The sequence below is a fragment of the Stereum hirsutum genome, assembly GCF_000264905.1.
Source record: "Stereum hirsutum FP-91666 SS1 unplaced genomic scaffold STEHIscaffold_18, whole genome shotgun sequence".
NCBI lineage: Eukaryota > Fungi > Basidiomycota > Agaricomycetes > Russulales > Stereaceae > Stereum > Stereum hirsutum.
Window position 1 is genome coordinate 1122888 of NW_006763148.1, and position 24058 is coordinate 1146945.

General features: G+C 49.7%; 8 protein-coding genes across 8 annotated transcripts; 5 read left to right on the plus strand and 3 right to left on the minus strand.

Annotated features, from left to right (window-relative positions):
* Window positions 1-138: 138 nt before the first annotated feature.
* STEHIDRAFT_134868 (P-loop containing nucleoside triphosphate hydrolase protein) lies at window positions 139-7212 on the plus strand (the record flags this gene model as incomplete). The annotated part of the gene is made up of 39 exons (XM_007309840.1): window positions 139-203; window positions 271-598; window positions 654-911; window positions 969-1142; window positions 1204-1267; window positions 1327-1367; window positions 1426-1472; window positions 1529-1643; window positions 1716-2043; window positions 2114-2177; window positions 2250-2346; window positions 2405-2435; window positions 2501-2636; window positions 2691-2736; window positions 2789-2816; window positions 2869-2895; window positions 2952-3046; window positions 3170-3431; window positions 3492-3601; window positions 3657-3705; window positions 3763-3850; window positions 3895-3898; window positions 3980-4039; window positions 4097-4192; window positions 4250-4514; window positions 4581-4743; window positions 4798-4941; window positions 4995-5056; window positions 5118-5357; window positions 5411-5513; window positions 5567-5694; window positions 5752-5815; window positions 5933-6062; window positions 6127-6190; window positions 6254-6276; window positions 6328-6700; window positions 6817-6950; window positions 7009-7032; window positions 7087-7212. 39 exons carry the CDS (start codon window positions 139-141, stop codon window positions 7210-7212), a joined length of 4656 nt encoding a protein of 1551 aa, XP_007309902.1.
* A 404-nt stretch (window positions 7213-7616) lies between these two features.
* STEHIDRAFT_125512 (T-complex protein 1 zeta subunit) lies at window positions 7617-9987 on the minus strand. The gene is made up of 9 exons (XM_007309841.1): window positions 9910-9987; window positions 9801-9852; window positions 9460-9740; window positions 9228-9390; window positions 8967-9162; window positions 8626-8886; window positions 8136-8571; window positions 7950-8068; window positions 7617-7881 (listed from the first exon to the last, which is right to left on the minus strand). The coding sequence occupies exons 1-9, from the start codon at window positions 9973-9975 to the stop codon at window positions 7797-7799; spliced, it is 1659 nt and encodes a 552-aa protein (XP_007309903.1). The 5' UTR covers window positions 9976-9987; the 3' UTR covers window positions 7617-7796.
* A 199-nt stretch (window positions 9988-10186) lies between these two features.
* On the minus strand, window positions 10187-11781 carry STEHIDRAFT_172235 (uncharacterized protein; the record flags this gene model as incomplete). The annotated part of the gene is made up of 5 exons (XM_007309842.1): window positions 10187-10854; window positions 10924-11385; window positions 11449-11627; window positions 11706-11713; window positions 11768-11781. 5 exons carry the CDS (start codon window positions 11779-11781, stop codon window positions 10348-10350), a joined length of 1170 nt encoding a protein of 389 aa, XP_007309904.1. The 3' UTR covers window positions 10187-10347.
* Window positions 11782-14698: 2917 nt separating this feature from the next.
* STEHIDRAFT_134870 (uncharacterized protein) lies at window positions 14699-17157 on the plus strand (the record flags this gene model as incomplete). The annotated part of the gene is made up of 13 exons (XM_007309843.1): window positions 14699-14725; window positions 14782-15009; window positions 15072-15096; window positions 15152-15216; window positions 15271-15307; window positions 15359-15529; window positions 15588-15626; window positions 15679-15831; window positions 15891-16172; window positions 16237-16241; window positions 16302-16446; window positions 16515-16999; window positions 17068-17157. 13 exons carry the CDS (start codon window positions 14699-14701, stop codon window positions 17155-17157), a joined length of 1752 nt encoding a protein of 583 aa, XP_007309905.1.
* Window positions 17158-17757: 600 nt separating this feature from the next.
* Window positions 17758-19674, plus strand: STEHIDRAFT_172236 (FAD/NAD-P-binding domain-containing protein; the record flags this gene model as incomplete). Its single annotated transcript, XM_007309844.1, has 7 exons — window positions 17758-17905; window positions 17961-18197; window positions 18260-18716; window positions 18790-18908; window positions 18976-19117; window positions 19175-19261; window positions 19327-19674. The coding sequence occupies exons 2-7, from the start codon at window positions 18055-18057 to the stop codon at window positions 19672-19674; spliced, it is 1296 nt and encodes a 431-aa protein (XP_007309906.1). The 5' UTR covers window positions 17758-17905; window positions 17961-18054.
* Window positions 19675-19828: 154 nt separating this feature from the next.
* STEHIDRAFT_162239 (uncharacterized protein) lies at window positions 19829-20504 on the minus strand (the record flags this gene model as incomplete). Its single annotated transcript, XM_007309845.1, has 4 exons — window positions 19829-20067; window positions 20121-20268; window positions 20335-20430; window positions 20490-20504. 4 exons carry the CDS (start codon window positions 20502-20504, stop codon window positions 19829-19831), a joined length of 498 nt encoding a protein of 165 aa, XP_007309907.1.
* A 242-nt stretch (window positions 20505-20746) lies between these two features.
* On the plus strand, window positions 20747-22952 carry STEHIDRAFT_104676 (cyclin-domain-containing protein). Its single transcript, XM_007309846.1, has 5 exons — window positions 20747-20911; window positions 20968-21019; window positions 21070-21160; window positions 21219-21458; window positions 21667-22952. The coding sequence occupies exons 1-5, from the start codon at window positions 20836-20838 to the stop codon at window positions 22087-22089; spliced, it is 882 nt and encodes a 293-aa protein (XP_007309908.1). The 5' UTR covers window positions 20747-20835; the 3' UTR covers window positions 22090-22952.
* Window positions 22953-23189: 237 nt separating this feature from the next.
* On the plus strand, window positions 23190-24040 carry STEHIDRAFT_125516 (uncharacterized protein; the record flags this gene model as incomplete). The annotated part of the gene is made up of 1 exon (XM_007309847.1): window positions 23190-24040. A coding segment is annotated over exon 1 (280 nt), but the record flags the coding sequence as incomplete, so codon positions are not given.
* Between the last annotated feature and the right edge of the window lie 18 nt (window positions 24041-24058).

Below are 24058 nucleotides of genomic sequence, written 5' to 3' on the forward strand. Positions count from 1 at the left end.
GGGAATTGGGCGTGTTTTGCGCACTGTCCGAACAACGGTTTGTCCGAACAAGGGGCCACTGATAGTAGGTGTATCACGACTTTCGAGCTCTGCAGGTGTCTTTGAACTTGCCCACTATTCCAACAACAACTTTTCGACATGGAGGCCTTACAGCAGGTCATGTTAGGTGCAAGTAGCGGAGAGCACTCTACGGAGCCAGACGGGTACGTTTCACTATGTATATCATTCCTTTAGTGCACGCGTCGCTCATGGATGGAATCGACGTCTCAGAACTTGGCATCATCCTCTCTTGGTGCCAGCTTACGTCGCGACCGTATCTGCTGTCATTCTACTGCTACAAGTTTCACTATCTTCTCCACTTGTGAGGAAATATGCTCGACGACACACCCTCCCCGTGGCGCTCGATGAGACTCCGGAGATCTTGAGTGCTCCCCTCGAGCCTACAGCAGCTTCAGTGAACCGTCACATCGCTGAGCTAGGAGGGTCCGCAATATTCTGGATGAACGTCACCAGAGCCCTGGCAGTCTTCGTTCTATGGGTAATATCAATTGCAAGCTTTTCTGTCGAAGGCCCTAAACTTGCTCTCTCCGTGACCTACGTATGTGCATTGCGTACTTTTCTTGCCAAATCACGTCTGATCAGCCGAGACTCAGTCCTATGCTTCGGTGTTGGCCCTTCTTGCTGCATCGAGCCGGGAGAAATGGAACCGCGCGATTACGCCTCATCTGAATATAGTTCTGCTGACTTCATTTTCCGTTATGGCTTACCGTGATCTGTGGCCCTTGATGACCTTCACTATGGAACCAGCGGACCCGTCTCAAGGAGCCGTTCTGAACCTCTCGTTACTTGTTTTCGCCGCCGTCATTGTACCCCTCACGATACCACGGCGATATATACCCTTAGATCCTAAGGTATGTGGATTCAATTTGTAGACGAGTTCCTTACATCCGCTCAAGTTTCTCTCATAGAATCCATCAACACCTAACCCAGAGCAAACCGCCTCTCTTCTGTCATTCGCGATATATACCTTCCTCGACCCCATCATTATAAAGGCAAACAAAGTCGCGCATCTTCCTTTCGAGGAACTTCCTCCTCTCGCTGATTACGATCATGCTGAATACCTCGCTAAGAGAAGTTTTCCGGTACGGTCTTCTGTATGCGTTGTAAAATCATGGCTTCTGATCCTGCCGTCGCCAAACATAGCATCTCGATACGTTTTCGGGAAGTCCAAAGCGGCATCCGTTCTGGGGAATCCTGATAACATATCGTAGGTCTCTGGGTAGGTCACTACGAGGTCTCTGAATCTACACTTTGATTGTCTACTAGGTCGGGAATATGCCACCATGACGGTCGCAATTATCGTCAAGGTACGTGCAGTCTGGCAGTTGCTTACAATGGCGTGTCGTTTGACCTGCACTTTATCAGGTCTTCTGTAACTTCTTGAGCCCTATCGGCCTCAACGGACTGTTAAGGTATGATATTATTTTCGACCCAACTGTTGTGATCGATATCTGACCAAGAAACTCAGGTATTTGGAGACAGAAGGCGAGGGGGCCGTCATCCGTCCTTGGGTATGGATCTTAGCACTTTTCTTGGCGCCGTTTGTCGGAGCTATTGCACTGCAGTGGTATGTCTTCCTGTCGGTAAGTCATCATCTTATTCAAGTGAATCGTAGATCTGAATTATTGTTCTTATTTACAATCCACCGAGTGTAGACATGCAACCTTGTTCGAATCGAAGCCATACTATCTCAACTGGTCTTCGAGCATGCGCTACGGATTCGGCTCAAAGCTGAGATCGAGGACGATGCTTCGGCGACAAATGTTGGTGTGTCTCCTGTTCCAAAACCGGCCACGTCTGCAAATCAGTCAACGGACAGAACGACTTCACTACCTGTTGAGCCACTTTCAAAGTCTGACAGACGCAAGAACAAGGTCGATGCCAGCAAGGGGTCGAAGGGTAGTAATCTGATTGGAAAGATCAATAATCTCGCTTCAGCAGATTTGGGTAACATCGCGAAGGGTGGCGACTTCCTTCTACCTTGTACGCACATTTTCAAGCATTTCGGATGTCTACTTCGTCTAACAATTTGTTCTTTCGTTGCGACATACAGCGGTCGAAGCACCGTTGATAGTTATTGGCAGCGTGATATTTTTGTACCAGATCTTAGGGTGGAGGTACGATGGGTTTCACTCGCTCATGATAATTTTGAGGATCCTCCAACTACAGGGTATCTCATCACCATCTAGTGCCTTTGTTGGGATAGCCGCAATGCTGCTTGCGTTCCCTATTCCGGGATATGCCACAAAACTCATTCAAGGGGCTCAAGTTGAAGCTATGAAGAAAGTCAGCCCATTCAGATCTTCTTGCGCTATCCCAAGTCCTCTAACTTGGGCGGGTGCAGAGTGACGCGCGTGTACAAACAGTGACAGAGAGTACGCCTACCGGGTACTGACTGCACACTTCAAGAATTCTAACAACTGTGCTTTTCTTATTCAAGGCCTCAACGTCTTGCGAATGATCAAACTCTTTGGCTGGGAGCAGAAAATCAACCAAGGAATTGCCGAGAAACGGGAGAATGAACTCTTTTGGATCCGACGGCGTCAATTGCTCAGTTTGATAATTGGCAATCTTAAGTAGGTCTGGTTTCTTTTGCTACTAGCTCGTTTCTTTCTGACTGCGTTGAGTAGCTTCATCATACCCGCTACAACAATGATAATAACATATGCTACCTACGTGCGTCGTTGCCATCTTCGTTTGGGCCACATGTTGATTGGAGCCCCAAAAGACTGTCATCATGAAACAAGACCTGACTGGTGCGTTTTTCCTCTATCTGAACCGATCTTTTCTAATATGTTCATGGCATAGCATCGACCGTCTTCTCCTCCATGGCCGGTATGACTTCCTCCATGCACTGACATCCAGAATATTAGCTGACTCTCTTTGTCTAGTATTTGAGATTCTGCGAGACCGTGTTCAGAGCGTTTTCTTCTTCCTACCCACCTTCATCCAAGGTATGGTCAGGGTTGTGCAATCGGTTCAATATGTTCATGGACGGTTTTGTCTACACCCCTAGCCAAAGTCTCCCTCGATCGTTTGAAGGAATTCTTACAGGAGGTCCGCATAAAATTGCCTCAGTATGTTCAGCACGGTCCTGACGTCTTTGCAGACTGAATTATTAGATATGTTCGCCGAGGATGCTCAGGGAAAACGTGATCACGAAAGCACGCCATCCGGACGAGAAGACATCGGATTCCGTGATGCGACCTTCAGCTGGTCAAACGAACTCACTTATCAGGACGATTCGCCTCATTGGGCAAGGACTTTCAAGTTATGTATCAAAGACGAGCTCATATTCAAACGAGGAAGCGTCAACCTTGTCGTCGGCCCAACGGGTTCTGGAAAGACTTCGCTTTTGATGGCACTGTTAGGCATGTCATCTACTTATTTATCACTGTATACAATAGTGTTAATTTTTCGACATTGAATAGGCGAGATGCACTTCATCCCTTCCGGTCCCAATTCATGGTTCAATCTACCTCGAGTTGGAGGTGTAGCGTATGCTGCCCAGGAGTCATGGGTGCAAAGCGATACAATCAGGGCAAGTTCGACGTCTAACAGTATCGTGTGCTGAACTGATGCGAGACATGTTCCAGAATAATATTCTATTCGGCGCGCCGTACAATGAGGGCAGATACCATCAAGGTTTGAACACACACAACTCCATCACGATTGCAACCTGTAACCTTCTCTTATCTGCAGTCATCTATCAGTGTGGACTCGGACGTGACCTCGACCTCTTTGAGGCTGGCGATATGACCGAAGTCGGCGAGAAAGGGCTTACGCTAAGGTGAGTGTTGCACACCAGCCGTTTTCTCAAGAACCTATGCCAAGTTCAGTTCGTTTTCAGTGGAGGCCAGAAGGTATGCTCCTTTCTCATCTGTTCAACCTTGTGTCGCATAATTCCCTGATTTCGTAGGCTCGAGTCACCCTGGCTCGAGCAGTTTACTCGGATGCAGAGATAGTCTTATTGGACGATGTGGGTCTACTTTTTACTCTGAATTAGTTACCTGACCTGATTAAGCCATCTACCTAGATTTTGGCGGCTTTGGATATGCATACCGCCCGCTGGATTATCAACAAGTGCTTCAGGAGCCCAGGACTTCTCAGCGGCCGGACTGTTGTCCTAGTAGTAAGTCATGGTAGCGATTTCTTGACTTCTCCCGTTTCTAAACCTGTCTTCCTATAGACGCACAGTATCTCGATGGCTCGTCCCATTGCCGATTATGTCGTCTCATTTGACCTCGAAGGTCGATTGACACACGGAGTCGTGCAAGATATATTATCACATGTCCAATCTTTCGCTGGGGCGTTACTCGAAGATACCGCGGAAGACATTGGAGCTGGTGTGGAACTTGATGCGATGGTCCTTGATAGACCTGCGATGAGTACCTCTAAGGGAAAACTCGTCCTGAAGGAAGAAGTGGCAGAAGGTCGTGTAACGTGGTCTGCTCGTATGTATCGTCCTACTCCAACAAACATGTTTCCTCTGAGCTCACCCACTCATTCGTATATCATAGTGAAACTGTTCTTTACAACATTCGGTGGCACGCACAGCATTCTAGCATGGTCGTTTTTCCTAGCCACCATGGTGCTCACTCAGGGCCTCGCTACCATTCAAACTTGGCTTCTGGGACGCTGGGCCGACGAGAAGAGCTCGTCCTCGCAAACAAACATATCCTTGTAAGTAGGCAAGAGAATATCTCTCAGGTTGTTGCTAATAATGATGTGCATCAGTTATCTGGCAGTTTATATTGCTCTTCTTATGACTTCGATACTTGCATACTCCGGGGGTAACACAACATTCGTCCTTGGCTCTCTCAGCGCATCGAAATCCATTCATGGGCAACTAATTCGCTCCATTCTTGGTACGACTCTGAGGTCGGTATCTCGAGATTGATCATACAGATGCTTCAATTCACACTGCTTAACAGGTGGCTAGATAAGACGCCGACATCGCGAGTCATTACGCGCTGCACACAGGATATCCGCACCAGTAAGCTCACAACTACTTTCCACATGTCAGCCTGCAATCTTGACAAATATGATATCCCTAGTCGACGGACCGATGGTAGCCACGCTGAAGAGACTGTTGGAACTCACCATACAAATACTGATCAAGCTCACGGCAATCGTCATCTTCACCCCAGCTTTCATCCTTCCCGGACTGCTCGTGTTCATTGTCGGGGGATGGTGCGGGCAAATATACATGAAAGCTCAATTGTCCGTTAAGCGCGAGACAAGCAACGCGAAAGCTCCCGTCGTTGCTCACTTCAATGCTGCTATCTCAGGCTTGGGTATATCCTGTACTTTTCTCCGCTTCAGACCACCAGCACTGACTTTTTTTAAGTCTCTGTTAGAGCATACGGCGCTCAACTTCTTTTCAAACAAGAGTCGTACAAACGTATTGACCATTACACGAGGGCAGCTCGGACGTTCTTCAACCTGAATAGGCGAGTTCGATGTGATCTGCTTGTCCTCGTAGACCCTTATTGCTCTTCACCAGATGGATCAATATCCGAATGGATGCCTTAGGTGGCATGTTTGCGGCAGGGCTAGGCGCGTGGATTGTTTATGGCCCCACTCGCAACACGGCACATGCGTCGGACACTGGCTTCTCCTTGACCATGGCAGGTATGCCAATCTACATATTTATGTTGTCTAGAAAAACCTACGCTCACCGTGACATAGTTGGGTTTAGTGGTATGATTCTATGGTGGGTACGCAATTTTAACGATTTCGAAGTTAGCGGTATGTGCTTTGAGTATTTGGTTCTCTATTCCCTCACTAACGAGGAAATGGTTTGACTTTAGGAAACAGGTGACCTTCCAATGTTCTCCCGGGTAAGAACGACGTATTGAGACTTACGCAGTCTAGAACGCATACAATCATATATCGACATAGAGCAAGAGCCCAAATCGACCGCAGAAGGCATCCCTCCAGCCTATTGGCCGTCGAGTGGTGATATCAGAGTTGATAATCTCTCGGCCAGGTATTCTCAGGTATGTGCATCTGCTTTGTGTATGCAGCACACAGTCAGGCCTCGTAATGACGTGTGACTCGCAGGATGGACCTCCGATTCTCCACAACATTTCATTCCACATCAAGTCTGGTGAGCATGTGGGCATCGGTACGTATTTTATCGTATTGTGAGTCTGTGAGGTATTGCGTCAAGCTCATCGCTTTCTGCTAGTCGGGCGCACAGGAAGCGGGAAGGTAAGTGGCTTTTCGCACACTGACGATATTGAGACTAATAGCGAGATCCAGAGCTCTTTGACTCTGGCTCTTCTTCGTTGTATAATCACCGAAGGAACGGTATATCTTGACGGCATCCCTACAGCTTCTATAAACCTAGACGCACTCCGAACAAAGATCAGTATTATTCCTCAACAGCCCGAGTTACTTAGTGGCACCCTGCGATCCAACCTCGATCCTTTTGGAGAACATGATGATGCTACATTGAACGCAGCACTACGTTCATCTGGCTTATTTGACCTGCAGTCGGACGCTGATGCAGGCCGCATCAATCTCGACACAAAAATCTCCGGCGGCGGAGCTAACATCTCTGTGGGACAGAGGCAGATCATGGCCCTGGCCCGCGCCATTGTCAGAGGAAGCAAACTACTCATTCTAGACGAAGGTCTGAGACCTCAATCTCTTGACTGCTACTTTATGTTGTTTACAGACTGATACTTTCTACTTCCTCTGTCCAGCTACGTCCTCTATAGGTGAGCGGGACTACTGTTTTGTTCGCAGAAAATTCTCAAGCAAGTCTAGATCACAGAACGGATTCAGTCATCCAGCGTTCTCTCCGAACTGAGCTGAAGGATGATGTGACGGTAATTACGGTAGCCCATAGGCTACAAACTATCATGGATGCGGACAAGATCGTGAGTCAAGGGTTCCGAGACTCGTCATAGGATCAAATATCTCATTGGTTCCTTTCAGATGGTGCTTGAAGCTGGACGTATGGTCCGTAGATCCGCTCATAGACCGGTTCATATCGCTTTCTGATGCTTTTATTAGGTCGAGTTCGATAAGCCAAGTGAATTGCTGAAGCGGAAAGAGGGATGGTTACGCGCACTCGTGGATGAAAGCGGCGAAAGCCAGGTATTGCACGCTATGGCCGGTGGCGATGTCAATTGTGGATAAGTATACTATCTCTAAGGACAATTCTATAATTTCCACGGACAAGTCAACATTACTACGGACAATTCTACAGCTTTTGTGGTATATAACGTTTGTGAGCCTCAGCACAGGGTATGGTGGACTCTGGGGTCTACAAGGAGTTAATGTCGAGTGAAATTGGGGAGCTCTCTTTGGTCACAGTGTCGCCAGAAAGACCAGAACAAGTAGGCTCGCGCCTGAACCCACCCCGCTCCATGCGCCTCATGGTCTTCCAAAGGCAGAGCACGTAGACGGGATTTCGACCGGGCGAGCGAGGATTATTTGTCGTGTCTCGGCGTTTCCGACGTCGGAAGGAAAGTTACATGCGTCATGCATGGGCCACACCAGTGTGGCGCTCAGTCAAACTGCGTGTCTCTGGAGGAGAAGGTTTTTGATATAAGGACATCCTCTAAGAGCGGGAATGGCCAAACAACATCTGAGACGGCTGGTGCGAGTATCATGATTGAACTTCTAGCAGATTCCATTGCGCACGCCTTCTACCGTACATACCGCGCCACTTCGATCACCGTACATTAGCCCTTGACCGTCACACATCGAAAAGGACTAATCTATTGCTGCCCCTCAGGCTTCAACGAGCTCCTACCTGCCCTCAGGATCTCGTCTGTCGAAAGAAGATTGACAGCAATGACCGAGCTGGGGGCAAAAGCAATGAGTGGTCAGTCAATATACTGGGATAGGTGAGGATATTTGGAGAGACGTACCAGGAATGGAGCATCTGTCTCTTGACCCGGTAATTGTCCCATATTCCCTCCACAGTCGGGTCAAAGGGCTCACCGGACTGCAAGTCCAGGCCCACAACGTTGCCTTCGGTCGCTTCATCCTGCACGTCGTAGAAAAGAAATAAGTTTTTGTTTGAGCATGATTGGGTCGCGAATGAAGGCACAAACCTGAAGAGCGACAACCACATCTTGCACATCGAACCCTCCGTTCTGAGCGAGAGTCTTTGGGATGATCAACAACGCATCCGCAAACGCCTGTACGCCCATCTTCGATCTGCCCTTCGCGCTCTTTTTGGCATTTTGCACCAAGTCAACCGAACAGGCCACTTCAAAAGCACCGGCACCCGGTACCAGCGCCTCGTCCTCTAACCCATTTTTGACTGCCCTGAGACCGTCGCGGAGGGCATCCTGGATTTGCTGGATGGTGTGTCCGTTGGGGCCCTTGATAAGAAGTGTGACGGATTTGGGGTCACGAACTTCGTCTACGAACGTATATTTCTCTTCGCCGAGGGTATGTTCATAGACAAGGCCTGCCCAGCCGAGAGCATCTGGTGTAAGTTCCTCGACGGAGTTTTGGGCTATACCGCCGCAGATAAGCTGCAATCTAAGGTGTTTGTAAGAACCATTGCCCCTGAGGAACGATATGGAAAGTACGCACCGCTCCATGTTCCTCCGTTTTGCTCTGCGTAAAGCCATAATCCCGTTCTTTGCCAAAATATCAAGAGAAAGGGGGTCAATGCCCTTTTGGTTGATAACAACGAAATTCTTTCTCTTCTCCTTCGAATCAACCGCCTGGTCACAAACAAGGTTCTTGAGCTCAACGATCTTTTTGACCTTCTCGTCCGTGAATTTGCGTTCCGACTCGACGAGCTTCTCGCGCTGCTCAGCAGAAGAATAGAAGAAACCGGAGTTGACCTCACTTGATCGGCGGTATCAACGTGATCGTCAGCGGGCTTTCGGGAGAAAATCCAAAGAAATATAGATACAAAATGAACATACGTTTTCTCATATTCCAAACTGACATTGAGCGTCAGGATGAAAGCGTTCTCAACTCGGCGAGGCATATCGGGATGTCTTGGGCCGTGATCCAGCACCAAGCCGCGTACGAGCTGAGTTTCCGAAGCAGTTCTGTGCTGCATCTTCATGATCTCCACCATATGAAGATCGATTCGATCCCTGTATTGATCTTTCGCGTCTACGAATTCCGCACGATGTCATATAAAAAAAGCCTGTAAGTAGCGTTTCACCAGGATGACGTACCTGCGGCCGGAGGTGGAGGGCGAATGGCGAGAACAGCATCAACAACAGAGGCGGCCAGTTGTTTTGCCAATCCAGTATTGAGTTTTGTGGCGAGAGAGGTGTAAGCGAGGTTCACGAGAGTTGCACGATCGAGCTCCATGGGCTGCTTGAACTTGTCCAGGAACTACGCGCCACCTCAAGCCTTAGGACCCAACACCACATTCCAAGAATATATAAGAGGAAGAATACGCACAGCTAATGACTCCTTCTTCGCAATGTCGAAACCCTCGGCGATGACACTCGGATGCACTCCCTCCGAAATGAATCGATCTGCCTGCTTGAGCAGCTCACCGACCAGTAGAACCACACTCGTTGTGCCGTCTCCGACCTGGTCGTCCTGCGCGACAGCAGTCCGTGCGATCATCGCCGCCGTAGGATTTTGAATCTGCATCTCCGAGAGTAGGACCTTGCCGTCTTTTGTCATTTTGATCTGACCAGCTCCATCGACGAGCATTTTAAGAGTTCCCCTTGGGCCTGCAAATTATAATGCGTTCATACATTCAGACGATGGTGAAATGAGTACTATTTGCGCACCTAGGTTGCCTTTCACGACATTGGCTAGACCCATTGCACCGGTCGTATTGACCTACGAGGAAGACGATCAAGATCACATTTCTAGTGTAGTTCAAGCGGAGGTACATACCTGAAGTGCAGCGGCACGTCGAACGCTCTCCGCCTTTGGGTTGATGAGCTCTATTGAAGAAGACATGGTGCAGATGAAGGTATGGAGCAGACTCGCGTCGGACTGAATTGCAGCCAAAGTTTGTGCGGTATGTCAGCGTGGGAAAGACGCGTCCTCACCCCATTGTGGCGCACGCCACACAACGTCTGGCCGACCAATTCTATCCTCTGAGTCTCTGAGTCTCTGCCGTATGCTCATACCGGGAGTCGCAACATTCAGTAGTTCCTGGCAAGTGTTTGCAAAGATAGACATTGAGCCCATACATCAAGATTTGCTGATACATATCACAGGCAAAACAATCATAGAAAGCACTGGAAGAGCTCGAGAAACATCCAAGACAGCGAGGAACATGAACAATCACGGAGAAAACAAAGAGGAAAGGATTGGAGAAGTTCCAGATCATGCCTCCGTTGTAGCAGAAGATCTCCTCTTTTTCTCCCTTTTCTCCTTCTTCCGTTTCTCCTTCTCCTCTGTGGTCTCCGCCGTTTTCTCTCCGTCCCGCTTCCGCTTTTTCTTCTCCGATTTATCATCTCCTGCTGCGCCTTCATCCGTTGCCTCTTTTACCTTTTTATCTTTTTTCTTCTTCTCCTTCTTACTCTTTGTACCGTCTCCAATCTCCTCCACTGCAGCTTCAACTGGTGTAGCCTGGATCTCCGGATCGCCCTCCGTCGCCTTCCTATCCTTCTTCGACTTCTTAGTCTTCGCCTCTTCCACCCCGGTCGCAGCGGACACCAAAACATCCTCCTGCTCGGCCTCCGACACCTTCGACTTCTTCTTCGATTTCTTTGACGTGCCGTTGGCGACTTCGGCAGCAGGGGCAGTGGATAATGATCCAGATGAGGACTCTGCGGGAGCATGATCCGGTCTCAAAGTCTTGGATTTCTTTTTCTGCGGTTCGTCACCGTTCTGAGTACCGCAAAGCAATTAAGCCATCAGTTTATGCCAAGAGAGAGGAGATCACACAGACAAACTCACCGTTACAACTGCCTCACTCTTCCTCTTGGAATTCTTCTCCTTTCCCGTACCGTTCACCTCAGTCTTCGTGGGCTCAACGGGCGCAGGTGCGGATACAGGCTCTGGCGGTGTGAAAGTCGCGGGAGACATACGTGTAGGCGTCCCAAGGGGTGTGTCGTTAGCACCTGTTGCAGAGGTCCTGACATATCCATACCCTCCTCCCCCACGGCCTGCACCACGGCCGTGATCGCGACCATTCGGGGCGTATCCACCACCGCCTCGTCCGTATCCAGATGGTGCGGACTGTGCAATTGCTTGCTCTCGAGAAGGATGAATGCTCGGGTGCTTACCAGGCCCTTTGGTATTATTTTCGACGGGTTCTGCTCCTCCATCGACAGCAGCTGATACTTCGTTGGACGTAGTGTCCTCGTTGGGGTTGCCTTTTGGACGACCATTCGGACCGCTTCGACCGTCACGGTTACCCTACAAAGTGCGTTTGCGCTCGTGTCAGGGATCAGCTATGGTAGGAGAGTCGGAGCGTCATACGGTTCGGGGTCCCTTATACAAAGACTTTTGGTATTTCTCGGCTTCGCTTATGCAGGAAGTATGGCCTTTGTATTGTGCAGGACCTTCGAACGTGGTACTACAGTCGATGCATGTAAATGAGGAGTGGCAACGAGATCTGTGTTGGTCAAGTTTTGGCTTTTTGACGACATCGGAGCAACCTGAAGACAGGAAAGATTCGTGTGAGCATGCGGGATGTGGGCTGGTGAATCGAAGTGCAAGCAATGTGAAAAACAAACCATCGCATCTGCCAAAACTCGTTAGACGATTGGTGAGCCAGATGAAAGCAAGAATGACTTACTGAAAGGATACCATGATGGAACAGTCGTTGTATCTGACTTGCTTGTGGGTATGAGATGGTCGAAGACCAAGCAGCTGGAGCTAGCCAATCACAATCCGTAAACGGAAAATAATGGTGCACGTGAAATTTCTCACTCACGGTTTGTGAATTCGCGTTGTGGCGGTGGCGCTGATAAAACCAGTCCAAGCCTTCAAAGAATGATTTTCTTTCTTTCAGACAACATACATAAAAAGAAGTTTTTAGGATGGAAGACTGCGCTTATGTTGTCTATGAAGAAAGCTTTATGCATGTAAGAAAGCGGACAAGGATTTACTCCGAGCCTCCAATAGTAATATGGGGTACATGGTAGTGACATAACGCTTTCGTGCGTTCGGTTGAAGCATCATGATCCTTTGACATCAGAACCGTAATGATAATGCTAGCAATGATCGTGATATCCATGCGAGAGAGAGGAGAGAGAACAAAGAAAGACTTCACAAAGACGCGTGCACGAGGCAGACACAGATTGTGTCACGATTGGATATAAAGTCTGTACTGCAGTGCCACTTTCAGTCACTCACACTTCCGACCTTTCCCCAACTATTACTGTGTGTCTATCTCATCTCTGAAATACTTCATTGGATTATCGCTCTCGCCATGCGTCCTGCCGCCACAGATAAACATGATACAGGTGTGTTTTGCGTGCTGTGACACACACCTCCGTCTTATAACGTTGATGCTCGTGGTTGTGCTGTGCGACATGCTAAAGCCGGAGGCTCACGACACTGCGAGAGTAATCAACGTCACTCTTCTCAACAATATTTCTCGTGTGTAGAGCTGATGAACAAAGTGAATACAACGGAAGACACGATCAGACCTACAAAAAAGAATAACACTCACTGTAAGTTCTCCTTCCGTCCTGAAGATGCCGGTATTATCCCAGTGTCACTGACGAGCCAAGCAGACGAGCAAGGTAGTTGCGAAAATTCAGGAACAGTCAATATACCTTCTACAGCGCAGCTCCTCAATCGGGCGTCTGAGGGAAGGAAGAACCTTGAAGAGGGGCTTGAAGGTAGGAACACATTTGATGGATTTCAACTCCTCCGGTATGCGTGATGATTGAGCTCTCCCCCACAGACGACAAGCTTTGGGCAGCTCCGGCCAAATATAAACGCAAGTTAGACAATATGGAGACACGAGGTGAGTGTCAGGACCACACAGACCACATATACTATCTCGCTGATCGAAAGAGCGCAGACGAACGTGCCGGTTGTACGCGGTACTTTGGTGACTCTCATCGGATTGCTACAGTACTGAAAACGGAAGAAAGTGGTGAGTACGAACAATTGCCAGACAAGACTGAGGTATACTGACTCAAAGAATGCGATGATCGATACCGTCAGCGATCGCAGACCCTGCACGACCTAAACGAAAGAAGTCTCCCACTGAGCCTGTCCAGCCCTCACGTAAATCTCGCCGAATCGCAAAACTACCGCCATCCTCCACCGACGAGAAGACAGATGTCTCGTCCGGCAAGACGAGTGCATCTACTCCTCTCCCAGGGAGTAATATCGACAAACCTCTCGTCGACAGACGGAGGAAGAAGACGAAGGAAGTGAAATCGAGTGATCTTGGCCCAAAAGCATCAGAAAATACAAACGAAACGAAAGAAAGTTCTCCCAAAGCTGTGGTCCACCCTTATTCTCTTGGTCGCATTGCAGAAACAATCACCCATGAGGCCATCATCGACACGGACAAAGAGAGGAAACGAACACCAGAGGTAGCAGTGGAAGAGGACGAACGGGCCAAGGAGAATCTTGCGACGGAGGAGAATTCGAAGCCTGCACCCTATCCGGAGAGTAAAGCCACCACAAAGACGAAGCCCTTCCCTGTGAAGTCGGATCGAAAAACACGGTCAAGTACCCGCCGCCAGGCCAACCCTCAAGAACCACTCGATTCTGGCAGTAGAAGCTTGAAAAAGGTTGGTCAAGCTCCACAGGATCAAACAAGCAAGAAGAAATAATGTCGAAGGGTAAGAAGGAACTAGTCTGGTAACCCAACATCAGCATCGATACTCAAAGACAGATTTGCTTGCACTACTGTCGACCCAAGAGACAGAGCAGTAACCGGTCTGAGAAGGAACCGGCGTAGACGGACGATTTCATGAAAGGCGCCGGGAAGATAACCTTGGACTTTTGATTTGATTTTACTCTGCTCCGGAGTCGTATACATTGGCCTCGGAACAAGCTGTACTTTTGCTGCATGTTGTATATTGGCGCAGTTAATCTTCAAAGCTTCACAGGCGTCGAGGAGAATCAAGTTCAGGACGTCGGAGGGACGAGGGAATTTATGGATCGAGGAAAATTCCCTCGTACGACGCTAGAGACAGTGGCTTCCTATCCTGAGTACACGGGAACATCCAAGCAATCATAGCCTCTAGCCGCAAGTTCTTAATCATGTAGGTAGACGAGTAGCTGTCTCTGACAGTGGTGATAGCGGCATACAAGTAAGGGCAAAAAATTGTACGGTTGGCCAGTGTGGCGCGATCACAACTCTTACATAACCTAAGCTGACGTAAAGAGTTCAAGTAAGGTACTTCGAGTGCGGGATTGAGAAATCAACTCTCTTCTTCCTTACCGCTTGCCTTGTAGGCACTTCCTCATCTCCAGCTAGTCCAAGGCATACCGCCAGGGTATATCCTATCTTGTACCCCTTCTCCTACGGCCAGCAAGAGCATCGATACAATCTGCTACCCAAGCTACAGGATTCATGAGTATAAATGTGTTAGAAGTTCGTGAATCATTGAGACGTTTTCTACGGTTCACCCACTCGTCGTTATTTAGGTGTCTGCGCCCGGATGGGCGTACATTATAGTAGGGGGTTTTGTGGTAGCGGTGCGCACTTTGAACCGAACAAACTAACAACCTTTGCTGATTGCTCGTACAGTTCAGTATGATATCACTGCTTGTGAAGGAGAAGGTGTGGCTCCAATGATTTGCTAAGTTTTCCGGCGATCACAAACGTATCATCTGCAGCTCTACATCAATGAAGTCGTCCTGGGTACTGGGTTGGGTGTGTTAATGGGACCGCATTGCGCCAATGTATTCGACCCTCGCTCGTGGTCGGATGACAGCGACGCCATTACACTTGAAGTAATGCGAGTTGTTCTTGCCGTCGGTCTATTCGCCATCGGTGTAGAATTGCCACAGTCCTACATGTACCAGCACGCGAAGAGTCTACTTATAGTGGTTGTGCCTACTATGGTCAGTTTTCTTCTCCATAGATCACACAGAACTCAGCATCAATCTGACTAACATTTGTCTAGGCACTTGGATGGGTGGTGACTGCGGGTACGGACCTGTTATGAGTGTCACAGCACTAGTATCTGATCAGGCGCCGTAACAGCGTTCATGTTTCTGTTGTTCCCTCGCCTTGACTACATCTCTTGCCTTGCGATATCCGCCTGTCTGGTATGTCCTTGTATCATCTATGTATCATCCATCGTATACTAATACCTTGGGTAGACGCCAACCGACCCTATCATTTCTGCCGCCATTATTGGTTAGTTAAGCTGTTCTCTCTTGTGATTGTCAATGTCTCAACATCATACAGGCGGAAAGTTTGCTATAAAACACGTTCCTGTGAACCTTCGCCGTCTTTTGGCTGCCGAATCAGCGGCTAATGACGGGCTGGCGTATCCTTTTCTTAGCATCTCTATTTATCTCACTACAGAAGCATCACGGGCTGTTGCGGTTGGCAAATGGTTTCTCATAGGATGGCTATGTACGTCTCAGATTTGTTCATTGCTCTCAACTCGGCTGCGACTCATTCATGGTCTTAGATCAAGTCATCCTTGGGGTCGTTCTCGGTTCAGTTCTGGGTAAGCGTCCTCTTTTTGAAACGATTCCTTTGACTAACAATGTTTCTCGAAGGTGTCATGTTTTCTCACCTGATGAAATTTTCCCACAAGAGGGGTTTCATTGATCAAGAATCATACGTCGCACAATACCTATCGCTCGCAATCTTCACCATTGGCGTTACCAAGACCATTGGAAGTGACGATCTCCTTGCCGCTTTTGCAGCCGGTACGTTTATCTCAGTCTCATTATAAGTCGATTCTCGACCGATCATGTCGCTGTTTCAGGCAGTGCTGTTTCCTGGGACGGTCATTTCAACACGCAAGTCGAGGACGAGCTATTCTCTTCCATAATCGACCTTGTCCTCAACTGCGCAGCTTTCATATATATCGGAGCATGGCTCCCCTTTGAACAGTTTAATGCGACGGACCTGGGTCTGCAGCCGTGGCGCCTCCTCGTCCTATTCCTGGTCATTCTCACCTTACGCAGGATTCCGGCGCTACTGTTGTTATACCGATGGGTCCCCGAAATAAGAAACTGGAGAGAGGCCTTATTTTCAGGACACTTTGGTGAGTGTTGACCGCATGCCCTTTGCTTCGTAACAGAACATTTAACTTCGCGACAATACGTTAGGTCCTGTGAGTTGACTAGTACTGCGCTTTGGTGGGCTTTACACTAATGTCTATATGCTCGTACAGATGGGGGTTGGAGCAATATTCATCTCTACCTTAGCTTTGACTGAGCTTGAGACGCCTCAGTCTCCTCCCCAAAATCAACAGCAATTGCTCGCAGCCGTTCTGCAGCCCATGGTTGCATTCGTCGTCCTAGGCTCAATCATCATTCGTAAGCCGATTCAAGATCTTCTCATTTTATGCGTATACTGAATATGGGTTTATCTTTGAACCGAACAGATGGTTTCTCCGTTCCCTTCCTCTCGTTTGGTCGCAAGGTTCACTCCCGCACCATTTCCCTTTCTCAGACCTTTACCTCCCGTGGGAGCGATGGTGCTGTCCCTGACTGGCTCCTCTGGGCCCGCCGCCCTGGGACTGCCAGCCCGAACACTACCACCTTCGATGACGTGGAAGGTGGTCGTGTCATACCAATTTCTGAAACTCAACAAATTTCGGGAGATATGCGAGCGGGGGTCTCTCTCATCCAGGAAGCAGATATCGTGGGCATGAATCCGGCGAGAGCCGGAAAGGAGAGTGATGGCGGCCATGCCAAATCGGAGAGTGAGGAGTGTCCAAGGACCGTCTCTCCTGACGGGGTTGAAAGAGAGAGAAGAGAGGCTATCAACGAAGGAACATTCGTTGGGCCGGAATTCGGAGAAGCAAGCATGCTAGCCTCGCCGAAGCAGGCAAGAATCGTGAAGAGACCTCCACCGCTCACTGACGTCGTGCGTTATTATCGATCATTTTTCCTCCGTATACAGTCTAAAGCTCATCTTAGGGGGGGAAATCACAGGACAACGAAGGGCATGCTGTCGAAAGCAATGCGTCCAAGCCCACGCTGCCCACGTCTGCGAGGACTGTCCGTTTCCCTTCCGCTCAATAACATACGCTCAGCGCCCCTCAGTAGGGCGCCAGGCTCGAAGTGTGTCAACTCGCACCTTGAGCCGCCTGCTGCATGCTGCAACAGTCCAAAGCCCAATCTCTGTACCTTTTCGTTCTGGATTATAACACCCCATCACCACTCACCTCTTAACCCTCAATACTTCGGTCTTCGAACGACCATTACACGCCAATAATCGCGTCCCAACTTCTCATATATGATTGCCTCCTTTTCACTGTCCGCCTTCCAACGTCTCTTCCCACAACATCCATTACTTCGTGTTTGTGTCCGAGCTTTCTGCAACCATTCATATACAGATCCGTCCTGCACATGTCCATGCCATCCGAATACTAGAGCGCATACTACCTAGTCATACTTGCGTCAGCTGGCTCGTATCGCGTCTGCTGTTCGGCGGGTTGTGAGTGCTTGGATATGTCACTGCAGAGCTCTGTTCTCTGTTGAATCCTCATCTTCACAAGCTTGAAGCAGGTCGCATTCTTTACCGAGGCCACCACCCCCTTGCCGCAATTACGTAAAAGCCGCACGGACATCACCCACGATACACCACGGTGCCGCCTGACCACTTTTGACTCTTCGACCCATCGAACGCCTGCACTAGAGACGCCTAGCCTGACTCCCTCAAGCATTCCATTCTCCCGCAGATGGCTCGTCTCTCCGACAGTGTGTTTGAACTAAGGAATGACTGGGATGACTCGCGCTCGGATCCTTGTGGACGCATGCAACACTGGTAGTAAGGTGTAACCTCTACCGGACGACCGATGCAGAACACTGACTGTAAGGTGTAGCGCTGGCCGATCACATAAAGAACCGACTTGCTCGTATTGACCTAGACCACAAACCACCCTCTCATTTTACCCCTATTGCACAAGCAGTCCCGCAATGTCCTCCGGCAGCACAAAGATAATTATCGCAGGCGCAGGGATCGCCGGGCCTGTGCTCGCTATGCTTCTCAAGGCTCGAGGATACGAGCCCATCGTTTACGAGCGTTCGAAAGAGCGCACAGACGCGGGTCTCAGCCTCGTGTACGTCGTTGACTGATTGTCCTCCATCCTATCCCTGTCTCTTACGTACTCTTGCACCGCAGGCTTCAACCTAATGGCCTGCGCATCCTCTCCGAGATACCCGACTTCGTTCAACATATTCCCGGACAACCCATCGCCACAATGACCTCCTTCTCGACTTTAAACGCGTCTCCTGGTCTCTTGCACGCCTCCTCTTTACCCTCCCTTCTTCCCAAGCTTCTCAATCTCGACCACGGCCTAGGTATGCTCGCCGTATCTCGAAGCAAATTTCACGCCTATATCCTCGAACGTGCTGAGGCTGCAGGCGTCGAGATTCAATGGGGCAAGAGGGTGGTTGACGTTGTCCAGCTTGAGAACTCGACCGGTACGGGTAAAGATGCGGAAGCGAAGGTGAAGGTCGTCTTCGAGGATGGAACGAGTGATGAGGCAAGCTGGGTTATTGGATGTGATGGATTGCATAGCGGAGTCCGTATCGCGTTGTTCGGGAAGGAGGCCGCGGATTACACTGGGGTGTCACAGGTGTGTTGCGTCGTGTTTGGCATCCATGGTGTCGCATCGAGGCTTGACACTGACAGGCCGTCGGCATCGGTAGACGGGTGGGATATCGCCCACACCTCAAGCACTCGCCAAATTAGCGACGATGGCGAACTTCTATGGCCTCGGAGCCCACTTGATCGCATATCCAATCTCGAGTACACACACGTCTTGGGCGTAGGTCCGCATGGCTGTTGTTTCTAGTCCTGAGCAACTGAAGGTCGAGCGTACTTGGTATCTGCAGGTTGACTATCCCTGAGGCCGAATTGAAAGAGACCTGGCAAGCCGCTGACAAGGAAACGCAGGAAAAAATTCAAAGCAGCTCGTATGCACAGTGGAACGATGGCGCGGGAGAACTAATCCGGACTACGGAAAAGCTCGTCAAGGTGAGTTTGTCAGTAACCATTACCCCGTCATGCAGGAGTAAACTGAGCCTGAACCAGTACGGCCTCTTCGATCGGCCTGAGCTCAAAACATGGCATAGAGGCCGAGTCGTCCTGCTCGGCGATGCCGCTCATCCCACTAGCCCCGTACGTTGTACTCGCGAGTTTAAGGAGTGAAACATGCCTAACGAAGAGTCTGCACCTAACATTAGCACCTTGGTCAAGGTGCGAACCAAGCGTTCGAAGACATCTCCACTTTGATTCGCCTTCTCGACGCCGATAACACTGATCGTGCGCCACCGAGCACTTTGAGCCTGACCGCAATATTCGTCGAATTTGAGCGAATCCGGATTCCAGTGTCATCAGAGATGGTGAAAGGTGCCAGAGAACGAGGCGAGTCACGAGTCCTTGGGTCGGAGGAGAAATGCAAAGCGAGGAACGAGGCAATCAGGCAGGCTGGGGACTCGGAGCTGAGCAAAGTTTACAGCAAGATATTCGGTGCAGACGAGAAGTTCGCAGAGATGCTAGAAGCTCTCACGACGGACCAAGCTGAGAACTAGAACATCGAGACCGTGCTCACCAGGTGTACGACTTGAATGCAGACCGTGTACTGATTGTGGGGCATAGAGCATAGATAGAGTGTTTCGAAAAGGGCCCGTGGGTTCATGGTGATGGCATCAAAAAGACAATAAAACAACATGGCGCGAAAAATGACTACTCATCCGGAACCTCAACATCCCCCGAGTTGATACCGTCGATGACATCGTGTGGGGGTTGACCGTCAACAGTGCAGCCAACAGACTGGGCAGTGCCGAGAATCTCCTTGACACCACCGGCAAGGTCCTTCGCGAGAGACTTGGACTTCATCGTCCGTGCGATCTCGAAGATTTCGTCAAGGGAGACATTGCCAGTGTGCTTGATGTTCTTCTCCTTCTTGCGGTCCCGTGGGGGCTCTGTGCGTTTCGCTTAGCAACATATAAACCAAGCATGCCGGGTGCAGACTCACCCTTGAGAGCCTTAATGACGAGGGAAGAGGCGGAGGGGACGACGGAGACCTGGGCTTGACGGTTTTGGATGGTGAGTTGGACAGTAACACGGAGACCCTTCCATGCAGTGGTAGCCTTGGCGATATCTTCTCCGACCTTCTTGGGTGACTATTCCAGCGAAACAGGATGCACTCAACTCTCCGCATAGGCCAATATCATCGAGAAAGAACGCACCAGACCAAGAGGACCGATTTTAGGTGCCAAAGCAGAGGAGGCACCGACCTCACCACCGGTCGCCCGGAGGTAGATGATTTTGATTTCGTTGGGATCCTAAGCAGTCACATTGATGAGTACGGACAAGAGGACGACCTAGGGAGAGCGATACGCACGATCTTGGGGGCCATGGTCGTCGGTGGGTTCGGTGGCGGAGCGTGAGCGCTATACTCGACAACAGCGCGGTCGGCCACAAAATAAGGTTCGAGGGCCGCCCCGAAACTGTATAGCTGTCAGCCACAGCTCAGAAAAGGAGAATCTGGGGACGACTGGGGCCGGGCCTGGTGGCCCGCGGCAAGCGTCAACACACCGGCGGCATGGCGCTGATGACGCCGAGGAAGGGCAGCCTAAACGGGCAACGGTGGGTGGGGACCGGAAGTCTTGTTCAACTGCCGTCGTCGACGTCGCCACCGACGAGTAGCCCTATCTGTCGCCCACGGGAGACACTCGTGCGATGTCTGGATGGAAGCTCCAGCTGGGGTTGGCCTGCCGCCCGCTTTCGAGGACAGCGACATAGACCACCTTTTGGAGCTCATCGGTATGGAGCCATACTTGGAAGTCTCCTTTGTCATGCTAACGATCCTGCTCATACAGCTCTTATGCTCGAACGCTTGACGTCCATTAATGATCAAATACCTCTAGCACCGTAAGTATTACCGCTGTCATTCGCCTAACATCCGCTCACCTCTTCTCTAGTTCGAGCGTTACCCGGTTCCATTCTGCAGCGGTGCCGCAAATCAGTATCTTGGATTACCTGCGTCGCATCGTCCGTTACACCAACTGCGAGGTACAATCCCTGTCATCTCTGTTTCTATATATTTCGCTGACGTTATTTGATCTTGTAGAAGACATGCATTCTCATCGTGATGCACTACATAGACCAGATCTGCGCCCGTCTGCCCAACTTCACCATCTCCTCCCTCACCTGCCACCGATTCATCATCACCGCCGTCGCTCTGTCGTCCAAGACTCTCTGCGACGCTTTCTGTACCAATGCACATTACGCTCGTATCGGTGGTATCTCGCCTATCGAGCTCACCCGCCTTGAGCGTGAATTCCTGATCGCTATAGACTGGCGTCTGACGGTAAGTCCCGTGCATGTTCATCTCTTTGTCTTTTGAGTGGTTTCCACCGTCGTCGTCATCCATAATCGATATCGCAGGCTACCTATATCCGCCTTCATCAGATCGAGTCACATTGTCGTTTCGGGCTTTGGGCCACACTCTAATTGTTCGATCGGATGACGTTACGACGAATACTAATCTTATACCCTTCTTTTAATAAATCAATCAGTGCACCCGAGAGATCCTTCAGCTCTACTACGATAACCTCGTCGCGCACAGCAATGGCCGATTCTACATCATCGGCTCTCACCCCTCTCAACCCGAACCTCAATCACCCTCGGAATCACACACGCACTCCCGTTCGCGCGCGTATTCGACCAGCAGCATGACATCTTCCGGGAGCAGTGACATCTCCACCAGTCCTCCTCTCTCCCGCTCCACTTCTCCCATCTCTAGCATGAGCATGAGCGTGAACGTCGACTCACAAGCGCAGTTACAAACGCCGTCTCAAGATCAACAACACGATCAAGCTGCCGACGCCCTATCAGCATTGAATCCGGCTCTACCCTATGTTGCATCACCGACATCGGGCCACACGATGGACGTTGACACAGCTGCGGTACCTTCTTTTGATCCCTCGTCATCGTCTTGAGGGTATCATCATCGACGGATGTCCAAGCGCAGGGCAATTTTGAGCGGCAAAGCTTTAGATAGATGGAGCCCTTCATTCACGATCAATCCACGATCATCCCACTGGGAAATGACTGTGCGACGGTACACGCCAGGTCGCAGGTGGCGTGGAGAAGCCGGTACTTGTACCCCGTATGTGTATGGGCAGTTGTGGGTGCATTCCGTCGGATATATACTGTCGTCGATGGTGGTGCGACACAGGACATAGGGGCGAGCGTGAGGTTGAGCTTGGCATGTGCGTGGGCAAGCGCACCTTTAACTTACGCAGCACGGACGGCTGCAGTCTCATTTTATCTATCAGAGTCTATTTCCACCTCAATCCATTATTTTCGCAACTGCCATGACTTTTCGTTCTTCATCTCAGTCTCCGTGGTCTTCTTTTGGTCAACAAGAGCTCTTTTCGTGCCGGTGAGATGTGTTCAATGTGTCCCCTCGGTGTATCTATAATCTTTCTTTTTTTCAACCATGACATTTGCTAGTCCCTAGGTCCGGTTTGAATCCTTTCATTCCACACGGTACTTTGAAGACGTCTCCACACAGATCCGAACCCCCCATCCTCTTCCGTTCCGTTGTCAATTTCTTCCTTTTTCTTTCCATCTTTCTCCTTTTCATCGTCTCAGTCTTCCTCCTTCCTCTCTCTTCTTTTCTTCCTTTCTTTCTCTATTGCCGTGCTCTGTCTTTCTTTTACGATCATCTCATCAGCATCTTACCTGCTCTTCAACCTATCTCGGGCATCGCGTCGTACGCGCACACGCATGTACTCGTACATACTCTACACTTCCTTCCCATTGACATTTTACGGTCAACAACAAAGTAGTTAATAGCATCCCTCGTGTATCCGATCGATCGAGTTGCAAGGCGCACCACATACACGAACAGACACGGGACGGAAGAGGGAACAAGACGCGAATGAATTTGAGCGATAGGATGAACGAGTGAGTGGTGTTTGGGTTTGGTTTGAAGTCGGGTCACTAGTACTGGCAGGAAGCTATTACTAGCAAGAACGTAGTCAAGTTCGACCAATATACTACACGTACACACCTTCAGGCGGGGGAGGGGGGGAGGACGACACAACTTAAAGTGAGCGGGCGGGCGGGCGGGTGAGCGAGATGGGGTGAGCAAACGATTCAGAATCCCCTCCCATCCCAGAAAGAAAAAAGAAAACAAACACGGATTGGGGACTTGGACCGGGCGATCGCGAAAGGAGCTTGAAAGTTGAAGTTGCAGGGTGGGTGCGTGGGTGTCAAATGAAAAAAAAAAATCATGATGCTTTAAATAGTCCATTGCATGCAACAAAAACAAAAACAAATAAATGAACTCTCAAACTCTCAAACTCGAATTGTGAAGAAACCGATCCCTCATCCGAAGGCAGCACACGCTCTTTCGACAATCTCACGCTGGGGCTGGGGCGTACACGAAAAAGTGGACGGTCGGGTCGAGTATACGTATACGGAATCACTGAAGAAAAAGAAAATTGAATATGAATATAAAGAAATTGAATTGGAAAGAGAAGAGAGATGGAGAGAAAGAGGAGAAAAAACATTCTAAAGAGCGATTGTGTTGTGGTTGGGTTCAATGGTTGGTTCAAACAAGTAGACAAGCAAGCAAACGAAGGAAAAAGGAAAACAATGCGAAACATAAAGAAAGAAAGGTGGAAGTAACATTAAAGAAGAACAGTGTAAAAGAAAAGAAAAAAGAAAATCACAGACATCCTCGCGACCGACCGACCAATTCGAACTTCGAACCCGAAGCAAGAATGAAAGTCGGACCGCCAAGAACGAATCCGCGAATATTGTACGTTACGTTACGCTACGCCATACGCCACTTTTTAACAATACAACGCGACACCAGAATACCAGACCCGTACCGCGCGCGGGAGAGAGTTGAGTTTGAGTTTGAGTGAGTGATTGGGGGTGGGGGGGGGGGGGGGT